We start from the raw sequence: 24,549 nt of genomic DNA on the forward strand, positions 1-24,549 counted from the left end.
TATATCTTCCTCCTCAACGTTTACGAGCAACGAAAAGCAACGGTCACCTGCCAATCGTTCGACCTTTGCCCTCTGCCCTCTGCTCTGCAACAGTCTCCTTTTCTTTGGTCTCTCTACTCTCTGTTTGTGCAAAAAATTTAAGGAGAAAGGACATTTGAAGGGCTGACGCAAATATCGTAGGACCAAGCTGCGAGATTTGCCACGTATCAACTCATAGTTTATTTTCCCTGCAAATTTCGCAGTTTGGTCTTGCACAAATCTAGCAGTTTGGTTGTGCAAGATTTACTTGCCAACTTGTTACGCATTAGCTCACGGTTTATTTCTCCTATAAATCTTACTGGACCAAGCTGCGAGATTACGTAAGTCTCACCGAACGAAGTATTATTTAATATTTTATCCGTATTTATTTAATATTTTATTATAAAATAATATTAAAATAGGAAAAAACTACTTGAAATTGACTTGTTTGCGACTTCATCCGCAAGTGATGTAGTTGATCAGAATAGTTTCAAGTTTGAAGTTGAGAGTTGATAGGCAATTGAACGGAAGGGGCGAGGAGGAAAACGAAGATGAAATTAACGTGGAAGAACACAAACAAAAAGCGGTCTTTGGCTTCCATTTCTCAATTCCCAAATCTCCCTTTCGAGCAACACGCTGATCGCATTGCACAAGGTGATGCCGTTACAGGGGAGCTCAAGGTGGATGAACCGATTGCCCACCACTCCAAAACCCTAGCTTCTGATGCGCCTTTGGAGCCCCTTGACGCCCAACTGGCCGAAACCTTTCGAGCAGAGGGCGAAAAGCTAGCTGAGGTACTCGAAAATCTCCAATTCTTTTTCTTTTTCATTTTTTTTTTCAAAGAATAATGTTTTGTTTTTCGGTTTTAACGGCAGCTGTTTTGCTCTATGCCTGTCTTGTGTTAAACGTATGATATGAGAATGTTCTGAAGTGGGTGTGTATGAAATCCTACTGTTATTACCGCCCAAATCAAATCAATTCGAATTTTTTGTTAAATCCATGTTGTGTGGGATTCTTAGATCCTGTGTATTTGTCTGTCTATTTATGCGTGTGTTAATGGAATTTTGGATGAATTTTGTTAATAGGATTTTGTATTGAAGAAAATTCATGGAACATGAATGCTCGAAGTTGGAGATCATGTATTTAGGGGTGAAGAAGCATCACTTTGGAATGTTGTCTCTTATCAATCTTCTGTTGGAAAAATTTAGCTTTGATTTATCTTGTCACATGATAATAATAAAATTACCATAATGAGAATATATATAAATTAAAAGAAGACTCTAGCGAGCCTATGAGCCATGATAGGGTCGCTGTGCTAAAGTCAGTTTACCTTCATTCAGGTTTTGATGGCTTGCTCAAGGTTATCGTCATGCTGAGAGGGAACCGGCCGAGTAGCACAATAGCCCAATGAATGTTGCCATATATAGGGAACTACATAAATTATTAAGAAGAATTTAAGATATATACAATCTTATGTATCACTACTCTTAGGAGAAAATATCTCATTGATTTTCAACTATGGCTATATAGACACCAAATATTAAGAAGTTGCACGAATATTAAATTACATAATTAACACAATAACAAATATTAAATTACAATGGCAACAAATATTAGGAAGTTGCACAAATATTAAGTTATACAGGAAATAAACTAATTATTATTTTTGGAACCATCCCATAAAGTTGTGATTTGATTTTTGTAACTGCAAACAATAATAATTGAGTTAATAATTTTTTTAGCGATTAATAATAAATAAATGAATTAATTTATCGAATAATAAATCTGAAATAATAAATGAATTTATTTGTTAAATAATAATTATTGAAATATTTTTTTTATTAAAATATTCAACATCTTCTATGGTAATACTTAGGGAAGTGTTTTATTGCTTTTCCAAGAGATATATTGGGTGAAAATTATTGGAAACTAGAAGGTTTTGGTGGCGTGGCTGAAGTTCACAGTGGAAATTTTTACCGATCTGTCTTAAATTAATTAATTTTACAAATAATAAATCTGAAATAATGAATGAATTTATCTATTGAATAATAATTATTGAAATATTTTTAGTTAAAATATTCAACATTTTCTCTGGTTAAGACTTAGGGAAGTGTTTTATTGCTTTTCCCAGAGATATATTGGGTGAAAATTATTAGAAAAATAAATGGTTTTGGTGGTGTGACTAAAGTTCACAGTGGAAATTCTTGCTCCAATATGTCTTTTATAAGGACTTGGCAAATAATGGAATGAATAATTTTCTGCCCGGAAGGATTTGGGCTCCATGAAGTCGGTACATGGTTGCTCTTCTTGTTTAGATGGAAGCTTTAAATATATGCCTGTTGCAAGCTGTGAATTTTTATTAGTGGAAATTGCAGTCTTCCAATGAGGTCCAATATTTGCAAGAAGCAGTGGAGTAGGCGGATCATCTCCCATTCACAATGTAAAGTAGCAAGCAGAGTATGGCCTCATGCTTTTGTTATTAGCTGGGTATTGCCTTGGGCAATGAGACATTTTGTAGAGATAGAGCTAGGTATAAGCATAGGAGGAGCATTGATATGATTTTGTGATTATTTTTTGTTTTTTATTTGTTGGTGTGATCGGAAGGAAAATAATGGAAGCATCATGATCCAGCTCATGTATCTCAATTCATGGGTCAATTGCATCCCAGATCAATGAGGGTTGGGATCCAAGTTGCCAAAGTGGTGACCCAGATTTGTTATCCGTTCAAATAAAAAAAATCATATTAATATATTTAAAAATTTGAGAAAATCAAACTGTAAAAAAAAAAAAATCATAGATGAAGAATATGTTAAGAAACCAGCATAATTTGCTGTAAAGCTTTTGTAAGAATTCATCATAACATTTTTGCAGAAAAGAGAGAGTATAGCAGATCAACTGCATGAATAGTTGCACCAAATCTGCACTAGCATCTTTGAAGGTACTTGAATGGTAGAGAGACAAGTTATTCAAAGGTGCTCAAATGGTGATTGAGGTCTGCTATGACCTATGCAAGATGAACTGCATCTAAATATAGAGGAAGGCTTCTGGCTGTGATGATGGACTGTGAGGAGAGAGAGATTTGCATGATTCTGACTTCAACAAAACGTTTTTTTTGTTTTGTTTTGTTTTGTTTTTTAAACCAGCAGTAGAAGGAAAGCTAACAGTCCTACCTGAGTGCAGGAGAGCTATAGACAGTTCTATTGAGTTCAACGAAAAGTTTTAATTTTTTTTACTGATAAAAATATTTGTTTTTGAAAATTATACAATATTGCATTGTAGCTGGTAATTATGATCCAATTTCGGCAATACTGTTTTGTTTATTACAAAGCTCAACAAATTTGTTTACTTAAGAGCTTGTTATTTTCATTAAAAATTAGTTCATTAATTTGCATTAAAAGAAATAAATTGATTTAGAAGTTAATTTTTTATTCATTTACAATTTATATATTTTATTTGATTAAGGATAATAGTGATGTAGTTATGTTGCTGTTTCTCTTGTTTGAAAAAATTGTAAAATGTAAATGTTAGCTGTAAGCAATCTGATGGTGTATTGACTGAGCAACCCAAATAGTTGCTTCAGTTGTACCACGATCTGTGTACAAATAAGCATCCCCCCCCCCCCCCCCGGGGCGCGGGTGGGCGCAACTGCATACTCTTAACTGGCATATCCCATTCACGTATCTGTACCACGACCTGAAAGACACCAGGTTCCAGGTTACTGTGATTGCAATCGTGGTCAATAAAATCAATAGCCAGCTTGCACATTTACAATATGCCAACCATTCATCCAAAAAATGCATAGTTTTTAGCTAGCAGTCTACATCTTTGCTAGCTGCCAATTTTTTATTAGTATAGTATTGTATTAAATTACAAAGAGATCCCAATGGTCAGTCTCTCATGTACATAAAAAAAGAAAAAAAAAATAAGTAAAAGGAACTAGAAATTTTCTCAAAATGAATCCAGATTTTTGCAAATATCTCACACTCATTTCACTATAAGTGCATGGTGGCAATCCAAAAAGATATGATGTTCTGCAAAGAGTTTTCTTTTCCATCAAAGGCCCTCGCATTTCTGCCCTTCCAAACCAATCCAAAAGCCAAAGGGGGATCAGGGATGATGTTCCAAAGATCCCTGTTCTTTCTTCTACAAACTGAGCTTTGCCAAGCTTTTATTTCTTTGTCGACATCTTCAGCAACTACCTAATGGAATCCTTCCATAACAAGGCTGATGAGTTTCTGGTCATTGATGTATTTAGCTGCACTTTTCTGTGCGATGAGTGCAATGAAGGCTGCATTAATATTGGTTTCAAATTTTCTGGTGGCATGGAATTCCTGAAACCTGATAAACCTCCCATCATGTTTCCTTCCTCGGGGGCTTCCTGCTTCTTCTACCTGAGCTGAAATCTGACCTTCAGAAGAAATTGCAAGGATTGTGAAGTAAAACAGTGCACACATCTGATGAGCCTCCTTTAGGATGGTGGGGTTAAAGGCAGAGGAGAAGTCAGAGCAGTATGGAATATGGATTCATACAGAAACAAGGGAATTCACGGTTAAATTCTATTATTCCTTCCTTCACAAAAATGAGAGGTAGAAGGAAAAACTGGGTTTGCTTGGAAAGCCCTTTAGAGTTTAAAGCCCTGATTCAAAGTTTCCTTTTCTTGTCTGGAAACAGTTTGGGAGAGAATACTCGTCCCAGAATAATTTAGAAACGAGAGGGCTGTATGTGGTGAATGGATGTTTCAAAAACAGATGGTCCAGGAGTGTTCCAGTAAGTGCGTCTGATCGGCTAAGGCCGTTGACAGCTTAGCCAACAAGTCCTCTTCACCAACATTCTTTCCCTCCTCAGACCTGTCCTCTTCATTCCAGTGGATCCTGTTGTTGTTGTTGTTATTCTCTTTCCTTAGGTTTTTTTTTTTTAAAGGCTGAGGCCGTTGATAGTTTAGCCAAGAAGTCCTCTTCACCAACATTCTTTCCCTCCTCAGGCCTGTCATCTTCATTCCAGTGGATCCTGTTGTTGTTGTTGTTATTCTCTTTCCTTAGGGTTTTTATTTATTTTTTAAAAAAAAACTCCTTGAACTTATTATCTTATTTCCCTTTTTTACTCCTCGTAAGCAGATGGTTTTCTTGCTTGTTTTTTTCTCTTTTCCATTAAATCATCATTTATGAAAAAAAAAAAAAAAAAGGTTTTATTAAGCTTTAGTTGTTTAGATAGTTGAATTGCTGCTGGAAAACTTAGTCTGTAATTCTTTTTTAATATTTCTGTTATTAAGGTGGTGACACCTATATGAATTGGATATCCTGCTGCAGGAAAGTGCTGTGTTGTTGCATGCACCACCATCATTTTGTCAGAGATATAAGCATAGATTGAACAGCACGACCACTACCTTAATTACATTATGTTGTGTGTTTGTCTTATAGGAGCCTGTATAATTGCTTTACAATCTGAATAACCAAATCCTCAGCTAAATCTTTGATGGCACTGTATAACATGCTTAAAAAATTTAAAGTTCCTGAATTTGAAGTTGCTGTAGTGAGCATTTTTCATTACGTGTGTTAGTTCAACTAATCTGTTGGAGTTAACCACCTCAATCTCCCCGATTTGGTTTTTATCTCATAGAGCGATTGTGTTTTTGTAGGGTGGAAAGTACCGCGAAGCACTTGCGAAATGGGAAGCTGCTCTTAATTTGATGCCTGAAAAGGCAGTCTTACATGAACAAAAGGCTCAAGTTTTACTTGAAATTGGAGATGCATGGAATGCTTTGAAGGCAGCAACTCGTGTGCCCCAGTTCTTACCTACTTCTCTAATTTTGGATCTCTTTGTTTAATCATGTTCCTAATTTTCATAGAATAATGAACTGCATTGTTTATTACTCTTTCATTGAACTAGCTTCTTGTAATGAATGTTTTCTTGCATGAGACCTCCGAACTTGTTATCCCTTCTTTTTTGTACTTTGCTTCTGGCTTCATTTCTCTAAAGCACCCATGTTTTTGCATACTAAGAATTTAATCATGTTTGATTTTCTTATAAATAACAGTCCTGATTGTCAGTTTTGCTTTCATGCCTTTGAAATTTTTTTCTCTTATTTTGCTTCCACTCTCATTTCTCAAAAGCATCCATATTTTTGTATTTAAAAAAGATTTTTTTTTTCCTTGTTCTGTAATTTTTTTTTAAAAGGTTTCATATTATCCTGCAAAGTTCAAGTTTAGTGGTTAATTATATTCCTAGTTCTTTTTTCCCTTTTCAGGAGCTACTGAATTGGAACCATCATGGGCTGAGGTTTGTTCATACACTCTTTGACAGTGTTTCTAACTTGAAGCTACAATTTATCATTACGATATGTTGAGTAGATCATTTGTACCCCTATCATTTACCCACGTTTTCAAATAGTTTGCTAACTTTGGCCATTTAAAAATGTTAGCTCAGATGAATCAAGCTTATAATGACCCGATTGATTCCATGCCGTGAAGTGCATGTTTAGAAAACTGGCTTCATGTGTTACTGTTCTCCGACCTCGGTACTTGAATGCTTAAAGCAATACAAATTTATTTGTCTATAAAAAGAAAAAAATGTTGAAGAATGGAAAGGAGTCTGGTAAGCATATCACAGTAAGATAAGCAATTCAGCGGTTTTAGTTATATATATATATATATATATATATATATATATATATATATATAATTTTAGTGATTTTAGGAATTCTAGTTATTTTGTGTGTGTTTGATATTTTGGTAATTTTGAGGGTATTTAAGTCAGTTAGTGTTTAGTGTTTCTCATTTGCCTTTAAGTATAGGTTTATGCATGCATTGAAAGTTTTGGATTTAATTATTAAGAATTTGCATTCAATCTCTATCATCTCTCCTCTCCCGCTCTTGTTCTCTAATGTAGTAAGTTGAGATCTCTCCTTTCTTCCTCCTCTCTCTGCCCTACTATGCCCTTATTCTTTCTCCCTTCTTCCCTTCTCTTTTTCTCCATTGCGCTACAATAAGAGAAACCCAAGCGCAACAGAGAGGAGGATTTTTTTTTTTTTTTTTCCATAAAAAGAATGAAGGCAAGTTACAGAATAACAAAAAAAATGTTATGGGAATAGCACAAGCAAAACATTTGGCATCAAGGATGAACAAAAGTAGAAAGGAAAGCAGGCTGCGGGAATATGACTTCCATTTAGCTTAGAAGTTACATATCTAAATATGTTAACAGCATAAATCAAGAAAAATTGTACACAAGTTATGGTGAATGATAATAGTCTTTATAATGAGCTGCAAGTATTTCTTTGGTCAACCAGATGTCTCGTTTACCATTGGAATAACTAGTTTGTTCCCTTCTGGTGTTTTAGGAATCTAATTCTCTGTTTGTACATTATTAAAGGAAGACTAAACCCACTGTTGAAATTCATTATTCAAAATATTGATGTTAATATGATTTTACAACTAGTTTCCTTTGTTGTTTTAGGAATCTTTCTCTTTCTACATTACTAAGGAGAATATTAAACACACTGTTGAAATTCATTATTCAAAATATTGTAAATTTGTAATATTAATATGATTTTTATGAATGGTAATATGAAAATGCCTTCTAATATATATTAAGCGAGATTGGAGGTCTTTTTTGCTTTGATACTTCAATGTATTTTTTGTGCTTTTAATTTCTTTTCTCTGGATTTGTCCAGAATTTTGATGGGAGATGTCTTATTCTTCTCTTTGTAAATTCTTGAGCAATAGTTGTAAGAATTTTACAATTCATGATTTGATTCATACAATTCATGTCAATTCCACATAAAAATGATTTGAATCTTACTAGCGAATCTGAAATCAACTGATTTTCTGTTGAATCTATCAATTCACCCTGTGAATCTAGTGATTCAAGTCAAATTTATCAATTCACACGATTCTAGACCTATCATATCCTGACAGGCCTGACTGATTTAAAACCTCCTTTTTTTTAATTGCTATATATATATATATATATATATATATATATTTTACACGATTAGCTTCAATTCCTTGTCTAAGTTTTTTGTGCTAAAGAAGAGGAGAAATAGCACTTTAGCTCTTATGTTACTTTGACAAAACCGTTCTTCACTCTTGGGGTATAGGTGCAGGACACACATTGGTTAAGGTGTTACTCACGATTTGTTAAGTTGTTAAATTCAAAAGTTGTTTTTTTTTTTAGTATTTATTCAATTATTATCATTTTTAAAGTTAATTATTTTTTTCTTTTTAATTCAAGAAAGAATATGCATGAAATGTTTTTTTTAATTGTTCATAAACACCAAAAGTTAAGTTCTTTTAATATTTTTTCTCAATTCCTTCCCTTAAACAGCATTATGTTCCTTTTTTCAATTAATATTTTTTGACTCATTCCTTTACTTTTCATTTGTTTAGGGAAAGCATACATATGAAATGTGATTTCTTTCATTGTCAAAATGTAAATGTGTTGTACTGTTTTGCTTCTTTTTTGTAATCAATATATGTATGTAAATTTAGAATTGATTTTGGCAATTTGTACTAAATCTTACTATTTGATTCGATTCTTGATTCACAATTCCTAAAATTGGAATTTCAATTCATGATTCAAATCTCGATTCGACAACTATGAATTCTTCTATTTATAATGAAATCTCTTCTTTTGCTATAATATATATATAGTTGTACCCACACACACAACATTAGTTGTTATCTACATGTTTTATTCTGACTTGTCAAATTTTGTTGATTTAACCAAATGTATGTAGCAAAACTTAATGTATAGTTCTTAAAGGTCAGATGAAAAATAGTTTTCTAAGAAACAAATGTACATCTTCTAATTACATGCGAGTATCGTGCTGTTCCTGCTCTATCATTGATCTGACATATGAAATGTCCTGCCATATGTAAAACATATGGGTTGTCCATAGTATTAATGATCAGTGCATGACAGCCATTTCAGTCACCACATAATGATATCAGTGGCTTCTTTGAGACCTTTATGGGGCAATATCTTGAAGGCCCCCCATTCACAACCATATCAGCTGCTGCAATCCAGTACATACCATAGCCATAACAGGCCTCATGCTGCTAAATTGGCTGCAAATGTCTAAAATGGGGTTTTTGAGCCCAATATTTGCATTTTTCACTATTTTTCCTGTATTAAACCCTAGAAACTCAATTTTAAGTTGACTTGTTTTAAATAGTAGTCAATTTTAAAATTTTCATTTTTAGTTTAATTTATTTTATATTAGATTTGTATTTCTTTGATGACTAGGCTTAAAAAAAATCCAATTTTCTCTTATTAAATCAAATATATATATTTTTATTGTGAGTTATATTTTTAAAATATTTTTCTTACACTTGTTTGGAGAGAAAAAGAAGCATTCTATAGCCATGAATAATGCATTTTGTGCTTATATGAATATAAACATTCGATATTTTATGTTTAGCTAGATTTTTTATTTCTTACTTTAAATTCCTTTTATAGTTGATAAAGTAAGGAAAAGTATTAAATAGAGGCCTTTTTTTATTTTTTATTTTTTTTCACTAGTAGCAGCTAAAGAAACCAAGATAACTTTCAATAATTTTCTGCGTTATATTAAGATTGATTAAACTTTACTAAAGATCTTTTAAAACATTAGTATGTTGGACTTTGGGATCAAAACACGTAAATCTATATGTTTTTAACGTGTTTGTTAATGCAAAAAATAAATTCATGGATTGGTATCTGTTGTGCTTTACATAAATCTGCAAAGGCTGCGACTGTTACTGTTATGCCTGCTATCACTAATTTTCAAATCATGGTTTTCACATTATTTTTTAAAATGTTTTTTTACTTACGTCAAGTTTTAATCCCTTTTCATAATTTCAACATGCATAAATCACCTTTGATCCTTTGCTTTGTCAAATTTATCTTTTAGGAAGCAAGCCCTTCACACTTACTTCCTAACAGATGAATTCTCCATGCAATTTGTGATAAAAGTAGCACAGTATTATACCTTTTGAGTTCATCTTCAGTAAGTGCATCCAAGAGTTGTATGATAGAACCTGAACTGCTTGGCGCCTCCTGTATCAAATGATCATTTTAGCCATAAATTTTCACAATATCATATAACTATGTTCAACTTTTTGTTTCTTAAGCAATTTAGCAGACTTCTCTAAGCTAATTCATTATGCTTCTGTCAGAAGTGATTCTATGCTTCTCATGATATCTATTGCTTTCAGGCATGGGTTACCCTTGGTAGAGCACAACTGAACTTTGGGGAGCCAGACAGTGCTATTGGAAGCTTTGACAGAGCATTAGCTATCAAGGTAAAACGTCAAGAAATGCTTGCCTTTTGTTTGAGCAACGGTACCATAACTGAACAGATAATTTGCAACTGCAATATGGGCAAAAGCACATTTCCTTTTGTAAAGTCAACCAAATAATATGGTTTGAACCGTAGTTACTCCAAAACACTAACACCCTAGCAAACCACAAATTGGTGTGAACACTCCAAAACATGATACATTTTTGTTTAGAAATGCTATATTGAACAATCTGAAGTTTAAAAATTCAATCTTTTTCACACTACATTTTCTTTATTACTTAAAGTCTGTAAGTTTTTGGGATCTAGTGGCGAAGAGGGTGTCTAAGTGTTTGGATTGGGTGGAAAGTTGCATTATTTTCCCTAGGGGACCACATTACTCTTATCCAGGCTTGCTTGCCAGTATTCCTCTTTATATTTGTCTATTTTAGAATTCCAGTGGGGATAGCTAGTAAGCTTGAGAAGATTATGAGAGATTTCCTTTAGTCTGGGATTGGGGATAAGAGGAATTGTCTGGTTAATTGGGAGATTGCATGTAGGTCCTAAGTTGGATTGGTGTTTGGGTCTTAGTAAGTTGGTGTCTAAAAATACTGCTCTTTTAGCTAAATGGTTATGACAGATTCCCTTTGAGAAGTCCTCTCTCTGGCATAAAGTCATTAATGGTAAATTTGGCTTGCATGTGTGAGATGCTAATTTAGGAATTAGATGTTCTTCAAAAGGCCCGTGAAGGTATACCGCTCTTTATTCCTCACACTGTTTTCCTTTTTATAGAAAGTAGATATATTAAGAGAGACTACAATGTAGGCAAGGAGATGAAATCCTTAAAAGAAAATAAACAAAAATAATTGAAAATAAAAATAAAAATACACAAAAAATTAATCTAGAAAACCCCTTTTTAAATCCTTCCCATCATAATTTACCCAATACTTCAAATTTGCTAATTCTCACTAACCCTTCTTAGCCTTAGGTTTTCCTCCATCTATCCAAATTTTGTTTCTTCCATCATATGACATGTAAACCCAATTCATCCAACAAGTGTCCAATTTCTTTTCATCCATACCATCATTTTCAAAAATACTATTACCTCAATCCTTCCAATGGATGAGGTTGTACATACGTGAAACCCTCAAGCATATCAGATGCATCAGAAACATAACCTTGCTATTCTTGAGTCTTGTCCAAGAGAAAATCCCCACCACAATGAAAACCACTGATGTTAAGACTATCATTATTTGAATAATTCCCTCAACTCTTTTTTGACCTTGCAATTACTCATCCCCTCACCAGTCCCACCCTTCTGAACAAGTGGTTTTTACAATGTGCTTAAATTCCCTCTTGCACCCCTCAGAATTTCAGAACTTCTCTTGTTATCTCAGCAGAAGTAACTTGCTTTTCTTCAAACTTTTTTATCATTTCAGCTCCCATCTGCTCTGTATTCCGACGTATGTAAACCTTTTGACCCCAGAAATTGTCAGAATTTCTTAAACAAAGAAATTTTATTAGAGAGGGCAGAATGTACAAGAAGAATAAAACAAAAAACCACCAAGTCTTAAGTCCCACAAGGTAGGGTCAGCTGTATGAATCCTTTTCTGCCAATTTACATTATCATGGACAATTTCCTCCAACAAATTCAGGGCTATTGAATCCTTAATATCTCATTCCAAGTTATTTTAAGTCTATCCCTGTGCCTTCTACTGCCCCTCACAGTGACTTGCCCACTCCTCCTCACTGGTGCACTACTTGGCCTATGTTGTAAATATCCAAACAATCTCAGTTGTCCCTCCCTTATCTTATCTTCTTTAGGAGTTATACCTAACTTACCTCAAGTGTGTTCATTTTTTAGTTTTTATATTTTTGAAAAAAAGAACAAAAAAAAGGGGAAAAACAGGGAGAACAAAATCCTCCCTTTACATCAAAAGTAAATAATTACAAGTTTCACAGCCTAAGCCCAAAACCAAACTCAATGCAAAAGAGCCAACTGGTCCACTGCATGTCTTCCAAAGAGATGTGGCAAAAAAAATCATTTGCCGACACCCACAATGAAGAAAGATAAGTCACTCTACTCCAAAGCAAGTTAATAGACATAGCTGCTCCTTTGAAAATTCTAGCATTCCTTTCCCTCCAAACACTCTAAATTATAGCCATTATAGAACCTCACCATAAAGCTTTCCTATCCTTTCCTTTACTAAAACCTCTAAATGTGATGGTGCGAAATGCCTTCAATGTGGACAGACAAACCCAATTCTCACCAAATATACCAAACAATTTGTTCCAAATAGCCAACATGTAAGAACAACGAAGAAACGAATGTGCAAAAGTCCAAAATTGTTTGAAACAAGAGTCATGACTTTTTATAGAACCCCTTTTTAACCACTTCAGGTCTTTTCTGATACTAGAATCTCTTGTCCCACTAAAAGAACAGAATCATCAACCAAAACTCCAGATTTGTTTGAAACAAGAGTATCCTTTGTTGCCTCTTTTTCTCTAAACCTCATAGTACTGTTGCTTCTTTCGAAGGAAAATGGAAAACCCTATTAGCCATCATGAGTCTGCTTTGAAAATGAGCATTGTGCAGCACAGTGTGTACCTGGAATCTGCTTGGAAGACTGCATATTGAGTGTCTTTGCTGCCTGCACCAGTAAATGGGAGAACGAAATGCAGGCATCTCTTGAACTCCCTCAATTTGGCCTCCAACTGATCTTTGCTGCTCTGCTCCGCTTGTAAACGTTCTCTTTTTAATCCATCAGTCCCACCCTAACATCCCTGGTGGTTTGAAACACCACCAGAAGAATCCTCTTGGGCCTTATTTGAGATCTGAGCAGCTTGTTGAACATTTGCACTGGCTTCTTGGGCCTGTCATCATTATTTAAATAATGGGCCTGTTCAAATGAATGGCCATCTGAGATGATCAATTTGAGAAGAAACCTCTTTTGTTTCCAAAGAATGGCCTGAATCATTTTTACCATGGCTATGGGCCTGTTCGATGAATTGGCTTGACATAGTCAAGAAAGAAACTCCCCATTTTCAATTTCCTTGCCCAGGTTCAAGATGAGAATCAAGCTTGGCCCAATAATTTTGCCTCATCTTCCCCAGTGCAACCCTAGCCACCTCTGCTAGCTCTGCAGATCCTCTCAAAACCCTAGGTACCTTGACTGTATGGACATTCATCTCCAATTGAACAGCCCAGTTTTTGGAAACAAAACCTCAGGTTCCTTCCATTGCAACTCAATCCCACGCTGAATCCATATTTGGACACGAGCTCTACGGTCTTCACTTTCATCATTCTTCCTTTCTGTCACCACTTAACTCCATGATCTGGGATCTGAAAAACTTGCTTCACCTTTGTCTCCAAATTCAGGATGCAGTTCCTCAGCTAGCTTGCAGAAATAATTGGCAAAACTTCAACACCCACCACCTTTAGAGCCTTCAGGAACAAACACCAAAAACTTCTTACCTTTCAACCATAGTCCTAACTCCATAAACTTCTTCACCTTCATCCACCTGATCGAAAACAGCATGTTTCCTCTATGAACACTTCGAGAACCACTTCCATCCGACCAAAAATTGATACACCATCAGCAAACCAAATGACATTGCCTTTCTGGATTCTTGTCCACCTATTATGAGAAATACTGTTTTCGAACACGAACAAAAAAGGGATCTAACCCACCTTTTCCAAAGGTCTTTCCTTCAATCTGATTTGAATGATTTTGCATCATCTACTTTTGTCAAGGCTATAGATCAGTCTGAGAGGAAAGTTATGCTAAGAGAGAGAAATAGCACTTCCCATTTCAATATGCTTTATCTTGTCGGTTCGCACTAATTTGGTCTTGTGTAATGGTTCCCAAATTCTTTTTTGGAAAGACATCTGGGTGGGTAGTATTGCTTCTTCAAATTCTTTTCCTTTTCTTTACTGCTTGAGTTTAGGGCATAATGAGGTTGTTTCCTCTTTTCTGATTTCTAATGGTGATTCATTTTCTTGGGACTTCCATTTCTGTAGAACTCTTAATGATAGGGAGGTGGAGGTGTTTTCTTCCTTGTCGATGTTATAGAGAATTGTGGTCCTTCCTTTAGGGCAGTCATTTTTGGTTCTAAGATTCTTTGGGGGTTATTCTTGCAATTTTTTTTTGAATATTTGAATAATCCTAATATTTCCTTTTCACTACATAAAATTATTTGGAAGGCCAAATTTCTTTCAAAGATCAAATTTGGTTGGTTGTTCTTGATAGAGCTAATGCTGTTGCAGAATAGGAGACTCCAAGTCACTTCCACCTGATGTTTTTTCACTATGTCTTGATAGTTTTGAAACAGCATCTCATTTGTTCCTGCATTGGGGTCTTTTGCTTTGAATATATGGAATAAGCTTTTTGGTCTTTCAGAAGTTGGGTTTGTCCGGAGTTAGTGGAGGATCTGCTAATCATTCCATTTTCTGGTTTTCGTAATAGGAATGATGCACGTGCTCTCTGGACTTGTACATCTTTCTTAGTTTTGTGGGGTTTATGGTTGGAGCAGAATGCTCATATATTTATGGGGGGGGGGGGGGGGGATAGATATGGGAGATGATTCATTATTTTGCCTCGCTTTTCTGTGCTTGTCTGGTTGCTTTAAAGGAGTGAGGTTTTCTGATTTTCAACAGGATTCACTTGCTTTGTTAGTTTGGTGTCATCTCTTGTTTTACTGTTTTCCTTTTTTCCTTTTTTTCTTTTTCTTCCTTTTGTTGAGGAGGACTTCTTTTTCTCCTTTTTGTACGTCCTATTCTAATGAATTCATCTTCTTTTGCTTTCACAAAAAACAGGAATTAGTGCTTTGTCATTCCATTTTTAGTCATTATTAATCTATTTCGCAAAAGAAAATAATTTCTATTTGAAACACCTCTTCACCATGTATCTATATTAGTATAACCCCAACATTTTAAATTTTAGAGAATGTGTCATACATTGATCCCATTCCCATTTCACAAACTAGAAAGCTCCATTGGTCCACAAAATTTTTTTAGAATAAAAAATTTATTAAAGACAATAGACTAAAACCTAAAAGAGGACAAGAGATGCTTAAGAAAGAAGGAAAGAAAACAACAAAATAAAACAAAGAATCTATTTAAAAAATTTGTTAAGAAATCCCCTCTTTAAACCCTTTGCATCATAATTCACCAAACACTGCACATATGCTAATTCTTGCCAATCCTCCTCCATCTTTCTTTTAGCTCCATCTACGAAAACTTGTTGTCTCCAAGATTAGACAACCATTAGGCCATCTTATCCATCAATTGTTGAGCTTCAAAGTCCTTCACATTTATCTTCTCCACAAGAGTAGGCAAAATCCCATCCTTACACCAGTGCTCTTTATCCATTCCATCATTCTCAAAAATAGAAACACCTTCCAAACCTTAAAGAGAGGAAAGTATAGCAAGCGCGCACAAGCCCAATGCTGACCAGCAACTATTGCCCAATTGGGGCCACGCCCAATTAAGTGCAGCCCGTCTCCCTCAGTAACCATAGTTATCATAATGAACGAGTGCAGGATATGCCTTCGCCTCCTATAACAGCCTGCGATGTGATACAAGGGCTAAGCTGATCCCAGATATCATACAATGGAGGAGGTTAGTGCAATCAAACCTTTGCATCTCTAACCTCCAAAAGCCTCCTTTTGATACCACTTAAGCATTGGAGGGTTTTTTAGGAGCCTAGCTATGGTCACGCTTGTGTTCACTTCTGCAAGAACCCCAAATTCTAGGGGGCTCACATCCAATAGGTTCTAGAATCATTCATTGACCATTGGTGCTAGGATCCTTGTCCAGCCTAGGCAATTTTTTTTAATGCAATCTGCAGAAACTATAACTGAAAAAACCATGGCACTATCACAACCCCATTGGGTAAGAAGGGTAAAGAAGATTTAGAGGATGGTCTAGAGCACGTTTTTGTGTTCTCTTGTCTTGACGATCCTTTTAGCAAGGGGACTAGGGTTTTGGGCTCCCTTGGGGCACGCTCTTCTCATTTAGCAACAGTTCCAAGCCATGCAAGATCAGATGATATTGTCGGTAGAGAATGCCCAAGTGAAACGCGATTTGCTAAATCAAGGAGGAGCTGCTTGCAATGTCTATTGAGTCGCTACCTCATAGAAGGGTTAAATCTCTAGAGACCCGGAGGAGTTTAGTTATCCCCAGCTAGGCACAACAAAGGCTAGTCAAATGGCCTATGTTAGGACCAAGGAGGATGGAAGCGAGCTGGTGTATCTGATTTCGTGGGGGAGATAATGGAGGAATGTTGCCTATGGGATTTCAGGTGCCTCATAGAAACCTATGATGGCACCGTAGACCCCTAGAGACATTCCATGCTATAATAGTTATGCACAAGGATCCAAATGCCATCCTGTGTCAAGCTTTTGCGACTACTTTGAAGAAAGCTACTTGGATGTGATGTTTAGGCTTGAAACTAGGGTCTATATCCACTTTCAAAGATTTTAGTGCCCAATTCATGGGGCATTTTGAGAGCATGCGTGCAAAAAATGTCATTAAGCCTCATGGAGATTCACCAAAAGCTCGAAGAATTCCTGAGGGATTGTCTTAACTCTTAAGCGCTTCAATTTTAAGGCGCTCAAAATCCCAAACTTGGAACAAGGAGTGGTGAGCACCGATTTGATGTACGACTTGAACTCCTCCAACTTCAATCTTTGCACTTTCAAAGAAGCTACAAAAGACTCTACTTGAATTGTTAAGGAGGTTAGAGGGGTACTGCAATGCATAAGAGGTTGAGCAAACTTGGAAGGAGATGGAGCGCAAGAAAGAGGAAGAGAGGAAGGAGTGTGTAGAAGAACCCCAAAAATCGGCCCAAAAAAGGAAATTAAAAGATGTCAACCAATCACTTAGGAGAGACCAAACCCTGAGAAGAGTTTTGAACATTTCACTCCCCTAAACCCCACTCGGGGCCAAATCCTTGTGCACATTCGTAATGAGCCAAAAGTATGCTGACCGAGGGCAACAAAATTGGGAATTCAAAGGGGATGCCTGAATAAGTATTGCCAAATTAATGCCAAACGCCTACCAGAACTAAGAGCATGATACATAGAGGATTGTAGCTCCTTAGATACGTGATTGAGGCTTTTGTTAGAGATAGGTTTTTGGCCTATAGAGCATTGAAATGACTCAAGAGATGGCGGGTGGAGAGGATTGCATGACATGCATCATCCATGTGATATTTGGAGGCCTGGAGATGAGATCTCAGCTCAAAAGGCTAGAGCATGGGGACCACTTCGTCGAGTAAAAACTAAGAAGAAGAGGATGGGTCTTGTCAAGGTCATGCTAGTCATTTCTTTTCTAAATAAAGACCTTTGAGACCTGCAACAACGTCAAGATTATGCCTTGATGATTATAATCACCATTGCCAATTACGATGTGAGCAGTCTTACTTGACATCTAGAGCTCGGAAGATATATTTTATTGTGAAGCAAATGAAGATAGCCCTAAATGGCAAGGCTGGTGAAGACCCTATGGGTGGGTTTTGTAGGCAAAAACCATGCCACTCCAAGAGACAATAGTGCTGCTAGTTTCATGGGCACCCCCAAAGCCTCCTGTGGTGGAGATTCCCTCAATTTGTTACACAATCTCTAGGAGATTGTCCTTTAATTAAATAAGGGTTGTCAACCTGTAAAATTCTTGGCCTCAAATTGGGTGGGGAACTCCAAGGGGATCATGTCATGGCACATAGGTGTTGTTCCCCCTCCTTGAAAGGGAAAACAACCCAAGATGAGATGATGACCTTGGAGGAGCTCCAAGCCCCACCTCAAGGGCCAAGATTCAATCCAATGAGGCTTTGGGGGAAGTTCTTCTTGAAGAAGCGATCCCAAAGACAACAATTTAAGTAGGGACGTTAAAACATGTGAGAGCTACTGGTTAGCTTCTTGCAAAGTATTGTAGATGTTTTCTTGTGGACCACTAAGCAAATGCCTTGGATAAACTTAGGGATCATTACTCGTCACCTTATCGACAATGGAAAACAATTCAATAGTTAAGCATATGTACACGGTACACCTTGAGTTATCCCCAGTCAATGAAGCTAAGGTGAACAATTGGACCATTCTCCATTTGATGAAAATCATAATAGAAGGGGATAGGGAAAGTAGGTAGACAAGCTCCAAATGATACTATGTTCATATGGGACCACTTGTCGCACTGTGACAAGAGAAAACCCGATCAATCTTACCTTTGGCATTAAAGTTGTGGTCCTAATAAATATTGGATTATCATCCCAATCGATCCAACCATACAATCCAGATACCAACAAAGTAAACCTAAGAGCAACTCTAAATCTCCTAAAAAAAATCAAGAGATGGCTTCAATTTGATTCATAGCCTACCAGTAGAAAGCAACTCAGTATGCCACCAAGAGGTCAGAAATAATACTTATTTTGTATCTCTTTTTTTTTTTATTTTTTATAATATATTCCTAAGTTTCCCTTTAATCTTGTGTGTGTTGGCAAGATTACAAAATCTGTGAATTATTCAGCAACATTCTTTTATCATTCTATTGTCATTTAGGATTTGAAGATAAGGAAGACAAATTGTGGAGGACATGAGGCTAGTGGAGTTGGACTTTACTACTTTTGAGTCACTATCTCCTTCACTATCTGCACTACTACTATCACCAAACCCTCTCCAAATCCATTGTTGCTCTGGTCATCCTTCATCAAACAAGTTAAAACAACTAATTCCTACAAGAGTTCTATATCTAGTCTTCAATGTTAGTTGTCAATTAGGAAAGTGCCATCATGTTCCAATTGCTTCCCTAGTCCATTAATGACATTATGCCCTTTCATGTTAGTCCATGTTTGGGGTCTTAGCCAAGTTGTATCAAAGTTTGATTTTCATATTTTATGACTTTTGTAGATGGCTATTCAGGGATGACTTAGCTTTATTTAATAAAGGATCATATTGAATCATTTCATATCTTTTCTGTGTTTTGTTCTAAAATAAAGACTCAATTTGATATACCTATTCACTTAGTATCCAATTTACTACCTATATGTCTAAGTCTTTTGGTTGATTCTTGAGTCATCTTATGCCTACACTCCACAACCAAATGAAGTTGTAAAGAGACTCTTACCCTACTTTATCAAATGAATGTCCTTAAAAGTGTTTTGGAGTGATGTTCATCCTCTATTCTCTTCCTAAATCCTCCTTTATTTTCTTTACCTCCTCATGTAACTGGGTGTGTGTCGTTTGTTTCATCAATTAACTCTAGGGGTGAATAAGTTGGATCTTTGTGCTATTTTTCTAGTCTACTTAGTACTCAAAATGGATATCGCTGTTATAGTCCTACATTTCATCATTTTTTATGTTACCTTCTTCAAGTCTACAACATGCCATTCTAAGACTTCTAGAGTTCGGCTTATTATTAATCCAGCCATCCACCTGCATCTTAATCTAGTTTGAGTCCTTCTTGTCACCTCACCTCGATCATCCTAATTTGCTAGTGTATACACAACGACGACTTAGAGGAGAGCTTCCTCCAGCTTATGCTATTACGCCTTTGGTGATCCCATTTCCCAAGATGTTGATCTTTCTATTGCTGTTTGGAAAGGCAAATGCACATGCACTCAACATCCAATCTCTAATTTCGTTTGTTATGATTTCTTGTCACCCTTGTATTACTATTTTGTTAGTACTTTATCTTATGTTACTCTTCCTATATCTATTTTGGAAGCCATATCCCATTCTGTACGGAGGACTACAATGGTTGAAGAGATGCATGCATTATAGGATAAAGACATTTACGAACTAGTGCCTCTCCTCCTTGTGAGTCTTTGGTTGATTGTTACTGAGTTTATACTGTGAAAGTCAATCCTGATGATTGTAGGATTCTTCTTGTTGTGTATGTATATGATATCATGATTACTAGTCATGATGATCAAGGTATGTAGAGCCTGAAGAATTTTCTACACGCTAAATTTTAGACCAAATATATAGGGTTGTTGGAATACTTCTTAGGGTATAACAGTATCCAGATCTTGTATGAGACTTCTTTGTAATTGGGAAGATTGTTATACACATTTTAGATGAGATTGGGCTATTTGGAACGAAACCTTTTGATACACCCATGGATCCTACAAAAAATTATTGCCAGGCATGGAGTTATTTGTCAGCTGGTCTTGGATGATACTAGAGACTTGTTGAAACGTTAAACTATCTCATAGTCTTAACTAGATATATCTTTTGCAACAAGTGTTGTGAATTCTTTGGGAACTAGTTAGTAGGATGCAGTCATTCATATTTTGAAATACATGTGCACCTGAGAGAAGTCTCTTATATCAAGACTGGGGTCACACTTATGTTCATGGATATGCGGATGCATATTGGGCTAGATCACCTCTCAACAAAAGATCCACAGCTGAGTAGTGTATTTTTGTTGGTGGGGTAACTTGGTATCCTAGAAGAGTAAGAAACAAACTGTGGTGGCCTGGCCAAGTGTTGAGTGAAGATATTGAGCCATCAGCCACATTATATGTGGCTAAAGAAACATGTTGGTAGAATTTGGTTTTCCGTATTCTTGGCTTATGAAGTTGATGTGTAAAGATCCAGCTACTATTTGTAATGCCTTCAACCCATTCTTCCACGAGGGACAAAAAACATTGAACTTGATTGTTACTTTGTTTGGGAGAAACTTGTGCAAAAGCTAGGTACAACCTCTCATGTAAAGTTTGAATTCCAACTTGTTTATTTATTCGTTGATATCTTAGGAATGCATGTGTTAAATTCATTTGTAACAAACTAGGAGCATATGATATCTATACTCCAACTTGAGGGAGAGTGTTACTCATTACTTTAAGCTAAGTAATGCATGAGTAAGGGTATCATGATTATTATTATGTACTTGACATTTATGAGGGAGGGACCTGTCACTCTTATTTGGTCTTCGAATTAAAATGATGATTTTTACATAAATCATTTGGTATTTGATCTTTTTGAGTTCCTTCATTTGATATTTGATCATTTTAATTTACTGTTGTAGCTTTTGAGACCCACCTATCTTTTTTACATTTTTTTTTTCCTGAAAAAAATTCATCATTGCATGCAGCCTGATTCTAAGGAGGCTCAAGATGACAGACAGACTGCATTGCATCTGGTAAAGAAGCGAAAGCAGCTCCACTTGTCAGGATTGAGTGATGCTAAAAATCGTTATGTGGTTGGTGAAAACTCTGAATGCTCTTAAAAGGTATGTGGGAGGCAAACATTCAGCATTGGTTTTCAGTTTAATGTATGAGCTTTTGTTCTATTTGCTGAAATGGGAAGGGCGAGAAATGTTGCAATCTTAATTTCTCAGCAGCTAAGGGTGATTTGGTATCACTATTGAAAATTATGAAAAACGAAAACTATAAATGAAAACTAAAAAGTAGAAATTGAAACTAAAAACTAGAAATTTGTGTGGTTAATATTTCCAAAATAAAACAAATTAATTACCTAATTAAACGTCATTAAATCAAATAATAATTTAAAAAATTGATTGAAATAATAAAAATGAAAAAGATTACAAATTAAAAAATATTATAATAAATAATGGCAATTAATTATAACTATTTTACTTATTATTATATTAAAACTCACTTTTTAGTGTTCCAAGAAAAATCCTTTTATATAGGACAATTGAAAATTGGTAAAAATATATTTTGAATGGAAACAAAAATTTAGAAAATTTATGGCTTTTTTATTTTAATTATATTTTAAATTCACTTGGTCATTTTACTTTAAATTTTTATTGAAAAGTGTGCATACAACAACTTAATCTGCAAAAGGCAGTTCGGGATATTGAAGTGTTGTGGCAATAAGGCTGCCACGACAACTCAAAATCATAAAATATGATTTTCAGTTTTTTCTACAAAAACTAAAAACCAACATAAACAAAATGATAATGACGTAAACAACGAGGTTATTTTATTTATTTATTTTTCCTTTGCTGGTGTATTGCAATGAAAACAAAAAAATTGAAAACAAAAAATGATAAATTATCAGGTAAAGGGTTACCTCAGGCTTACCTTGACCAAGATCTTCTATCTCTTGAAGATCAGATAAAATCCATGGGTAGCCAGTAAATATCATTCCTCCAAATCCGTAATTGCTGTATATATGTTGTCTGTGAGATTCTACTGTAATTTTTAACTACAAGTGTGGCCCGATGCAGTGCATTCCTTGTTTTGTTGATCAGGTGAATGAGTAAACATTGCGGTCTCCTTTTGTTTCATGGCCAACAACAGAGACAAGTTTGTTAGTTGTCTTTACATTTTTAGGAAAATCATACGCAAGGAAAGGTTGTAATTTTATCTTTCTAGAGCCTGAAATTACCTACCTAATGGTGGATTGCAAGCAAAGCAATAATACTGTTCATTCGGAGTGGTGGGTCTCTGATCACCTGAAATCTTCAACTTGATCTTTCTTTCCCAGAAATGATATTGACATGTGTTATCATGTCAGAGTCTTTGAAGAAACATTGAAAACCATATTACAAATGATTGCCAAATCTATCTGGAATGATACCTTTGAACTTTTTTCATTGACCTTCCTCCACAGCCTACTATCATTAACAGAGTCTTGAGGCACAACTTGCTGTGAGTGGAGAAGTGGAAATCCATATATGTAGGATGGTAAGGGACACAGAAAGAAAAGGAGAACTAATGGAGTGAAAGAGACAGAAGTAGAAGAAGAAGAAGAAAGAAGATGGTAAGAGGAAGTAGAAATTGATGCCTGGATAGAACAGAAACAGAATAGAGGGAATTAGAGAGGGAGGAAGAGAGATCTCGAATTCTCAATTCAAATTTGATAACTGTCTAATACAACACAAACAAAGAACTTATACATCTAACATTATTACTAAAAATAATTAAAATACAAAAAAATAATTAAAAATAAAAAAATACCCCGAAATTAACTGAATTTCTAAAATAACTAAAACTTCCCAAATTAAAATAAAAAAATTATTCTCTAATCCATTGATAATTCTCCAATAAAAACTTCCCCTGTTTGAGAAAACTTGATTTCAAGGACTGAAATAGCATACTAGCAAGAACTGCATGAGTGGAAAAAAGTTGAACACAAAGGAAAACGAAGAAGTAGCACAGACTGCATCACATTGTCAGAGAATATGTAAAAGATCCCTTGACAGCAAGTAGCATAGAAGGCTCCAATGTCCTTTGATAAATTAACTAGTCTTATGAACAAGAAAAGTAAGAAATCAATTTAATTTCCAAATCTATTAGCAACTCTAGAAAATATGCCTTCAGTCCATATTCTAGAAAGATTGAAAATGTTCCACTAGAATTGGTTAAAGAGATGGAGGGAAAAAGATGGAGGCACATATTCACTAATTGGAGAGAAATCATCTCAAAGGGGATTTTCAACAGTAAGATCCATGATTAGAGGCTTGTCAAACAAATCAATGTTTTAAAAGGCAAAGGTGTAAGAATCACGCACCCAAAATGCATGAGCCTCAACCAAAAAGGCTCTAAAGGCATGCTTTTTGTACAAATGCGTAAGCCCCAGCATGTAATGCATTAACCTTTTTGGGATTTGGTATTTTATATTGAGCCTGAAGGTGTTTTAGGCATGCCTTGCCTTGAGGTGAGCTTTGATTGAGTGTTTTGAAACATCGCAACAAACTTAGAAGCAACTATTTGTTGCTCAATATTTGGGTTACAAATGAAAAATTAAGAATGAAGATTTGGTCATTGACAAACATTGATGTAGGTCAAGAAGCGGGTATTTGGATGGATCATTTCAACCCCATTTTGGAGGCCTATGTCGAAGAATAGGGTTAATGGTTTATTGGGTCTTAACCAAATGTGCTTTTAGTTAGTTTAGTAATGTGTGAAAGCCATGTTATAGGCAGCAGTTATTGACTTTGAATTGAAGTGAACCCGAGATTCCCCCTTGTACCTCCTCTCTCCTCTCTTCCTTTCCTTCCTCTCTTCAGTTTCTTTTAATCTCTTTCATGGCTGCAATTCATGCTCTCTACATCACACATCTCTCCTAGTATTTGGCAACTCATCTTGAAGTTCCTTACAAATCTCAACAACCAAGTTCGGTGACAAGTCAAGGTCCATCTCTGGCCTAGATGCACCTGGGGTCACTAAAATCGAGTCCAAGCCCCTATATTGATAAGACGATTGATGACTCATGTCCACTAAAGAATAAAAATATTGTTCACTAATAACATGCAAATCATTTTTATGCAGTCAAGAGACTCAGTATGCAACTATTTTCATTAGCACTAGTAA

At 35.5% G+C, this 24,549-nt stretch overlaps 1 protein-coding gene across 6 annotated transcripts in view; it reads left to right on the plus strand.

Moving 5' to 3' along the window:
- The first annotated feature begins 449 nt into the window (after positions 1 to 449).
- The window catches only part of LOC131161665 (uncharacterized), a 61,898-nt gene continuing 37,798 nt past the window's right edge, over positions 450 to 24,549 (plus strand). The window contains exons 1-6 of one of the 6 annotated variants that reach the window (XM_058117585.1): positions 472 to 812; positions 5,654 to 5,792; positions 6,263 to 6,294; positions 10,209 to 10,295; positions 21,360 to 21,497; positions 22,485 to 22,763. In XM_058117585.1, coding sequence (XP_057973568.1) covers positions 570 to 812; positions 5,654 to 5,792; positions 6,263 to 6,294; positions 10,209 to 10,295; positions 21,360 to 21,494 — 636 coding nt within the window. In that variant the 5' untranslated portion in view covers positions 472 to 569 and the 3' untranslated portion in view covers positions 21,495 to 21,497; positions 22,485 to 22,763. Of the gene's footprint in view, positions 813 to 5,653; positions 5,793 to 6,262; positions 6,295 to 10,208; positions 10,296 to 21,359; positions 21,598 to 22,484; positions 22,764 to 24,549 lie in introns of those variants that run through there. The other 5 variants (XM_058117584.1, XM_058117582.1, XR_009138593.1 and 2 more) reach the window with 5 other exon arrangements.

Source organism: Malania oleifera, chromosome 8 (genome assembly GCF_029873635.1).
Source record: "Malania oleifera isolate guangnan ecotype guangnan chromosome 8, ASM2987363v1, whole genome shotgun sequence".
Lineage (NCBI taxonomy): Eukaryota > Viridiplantae > Streptophyta > Magnoliopsida > Santalales > Ximeniaceae > Malania > Malania oleifera.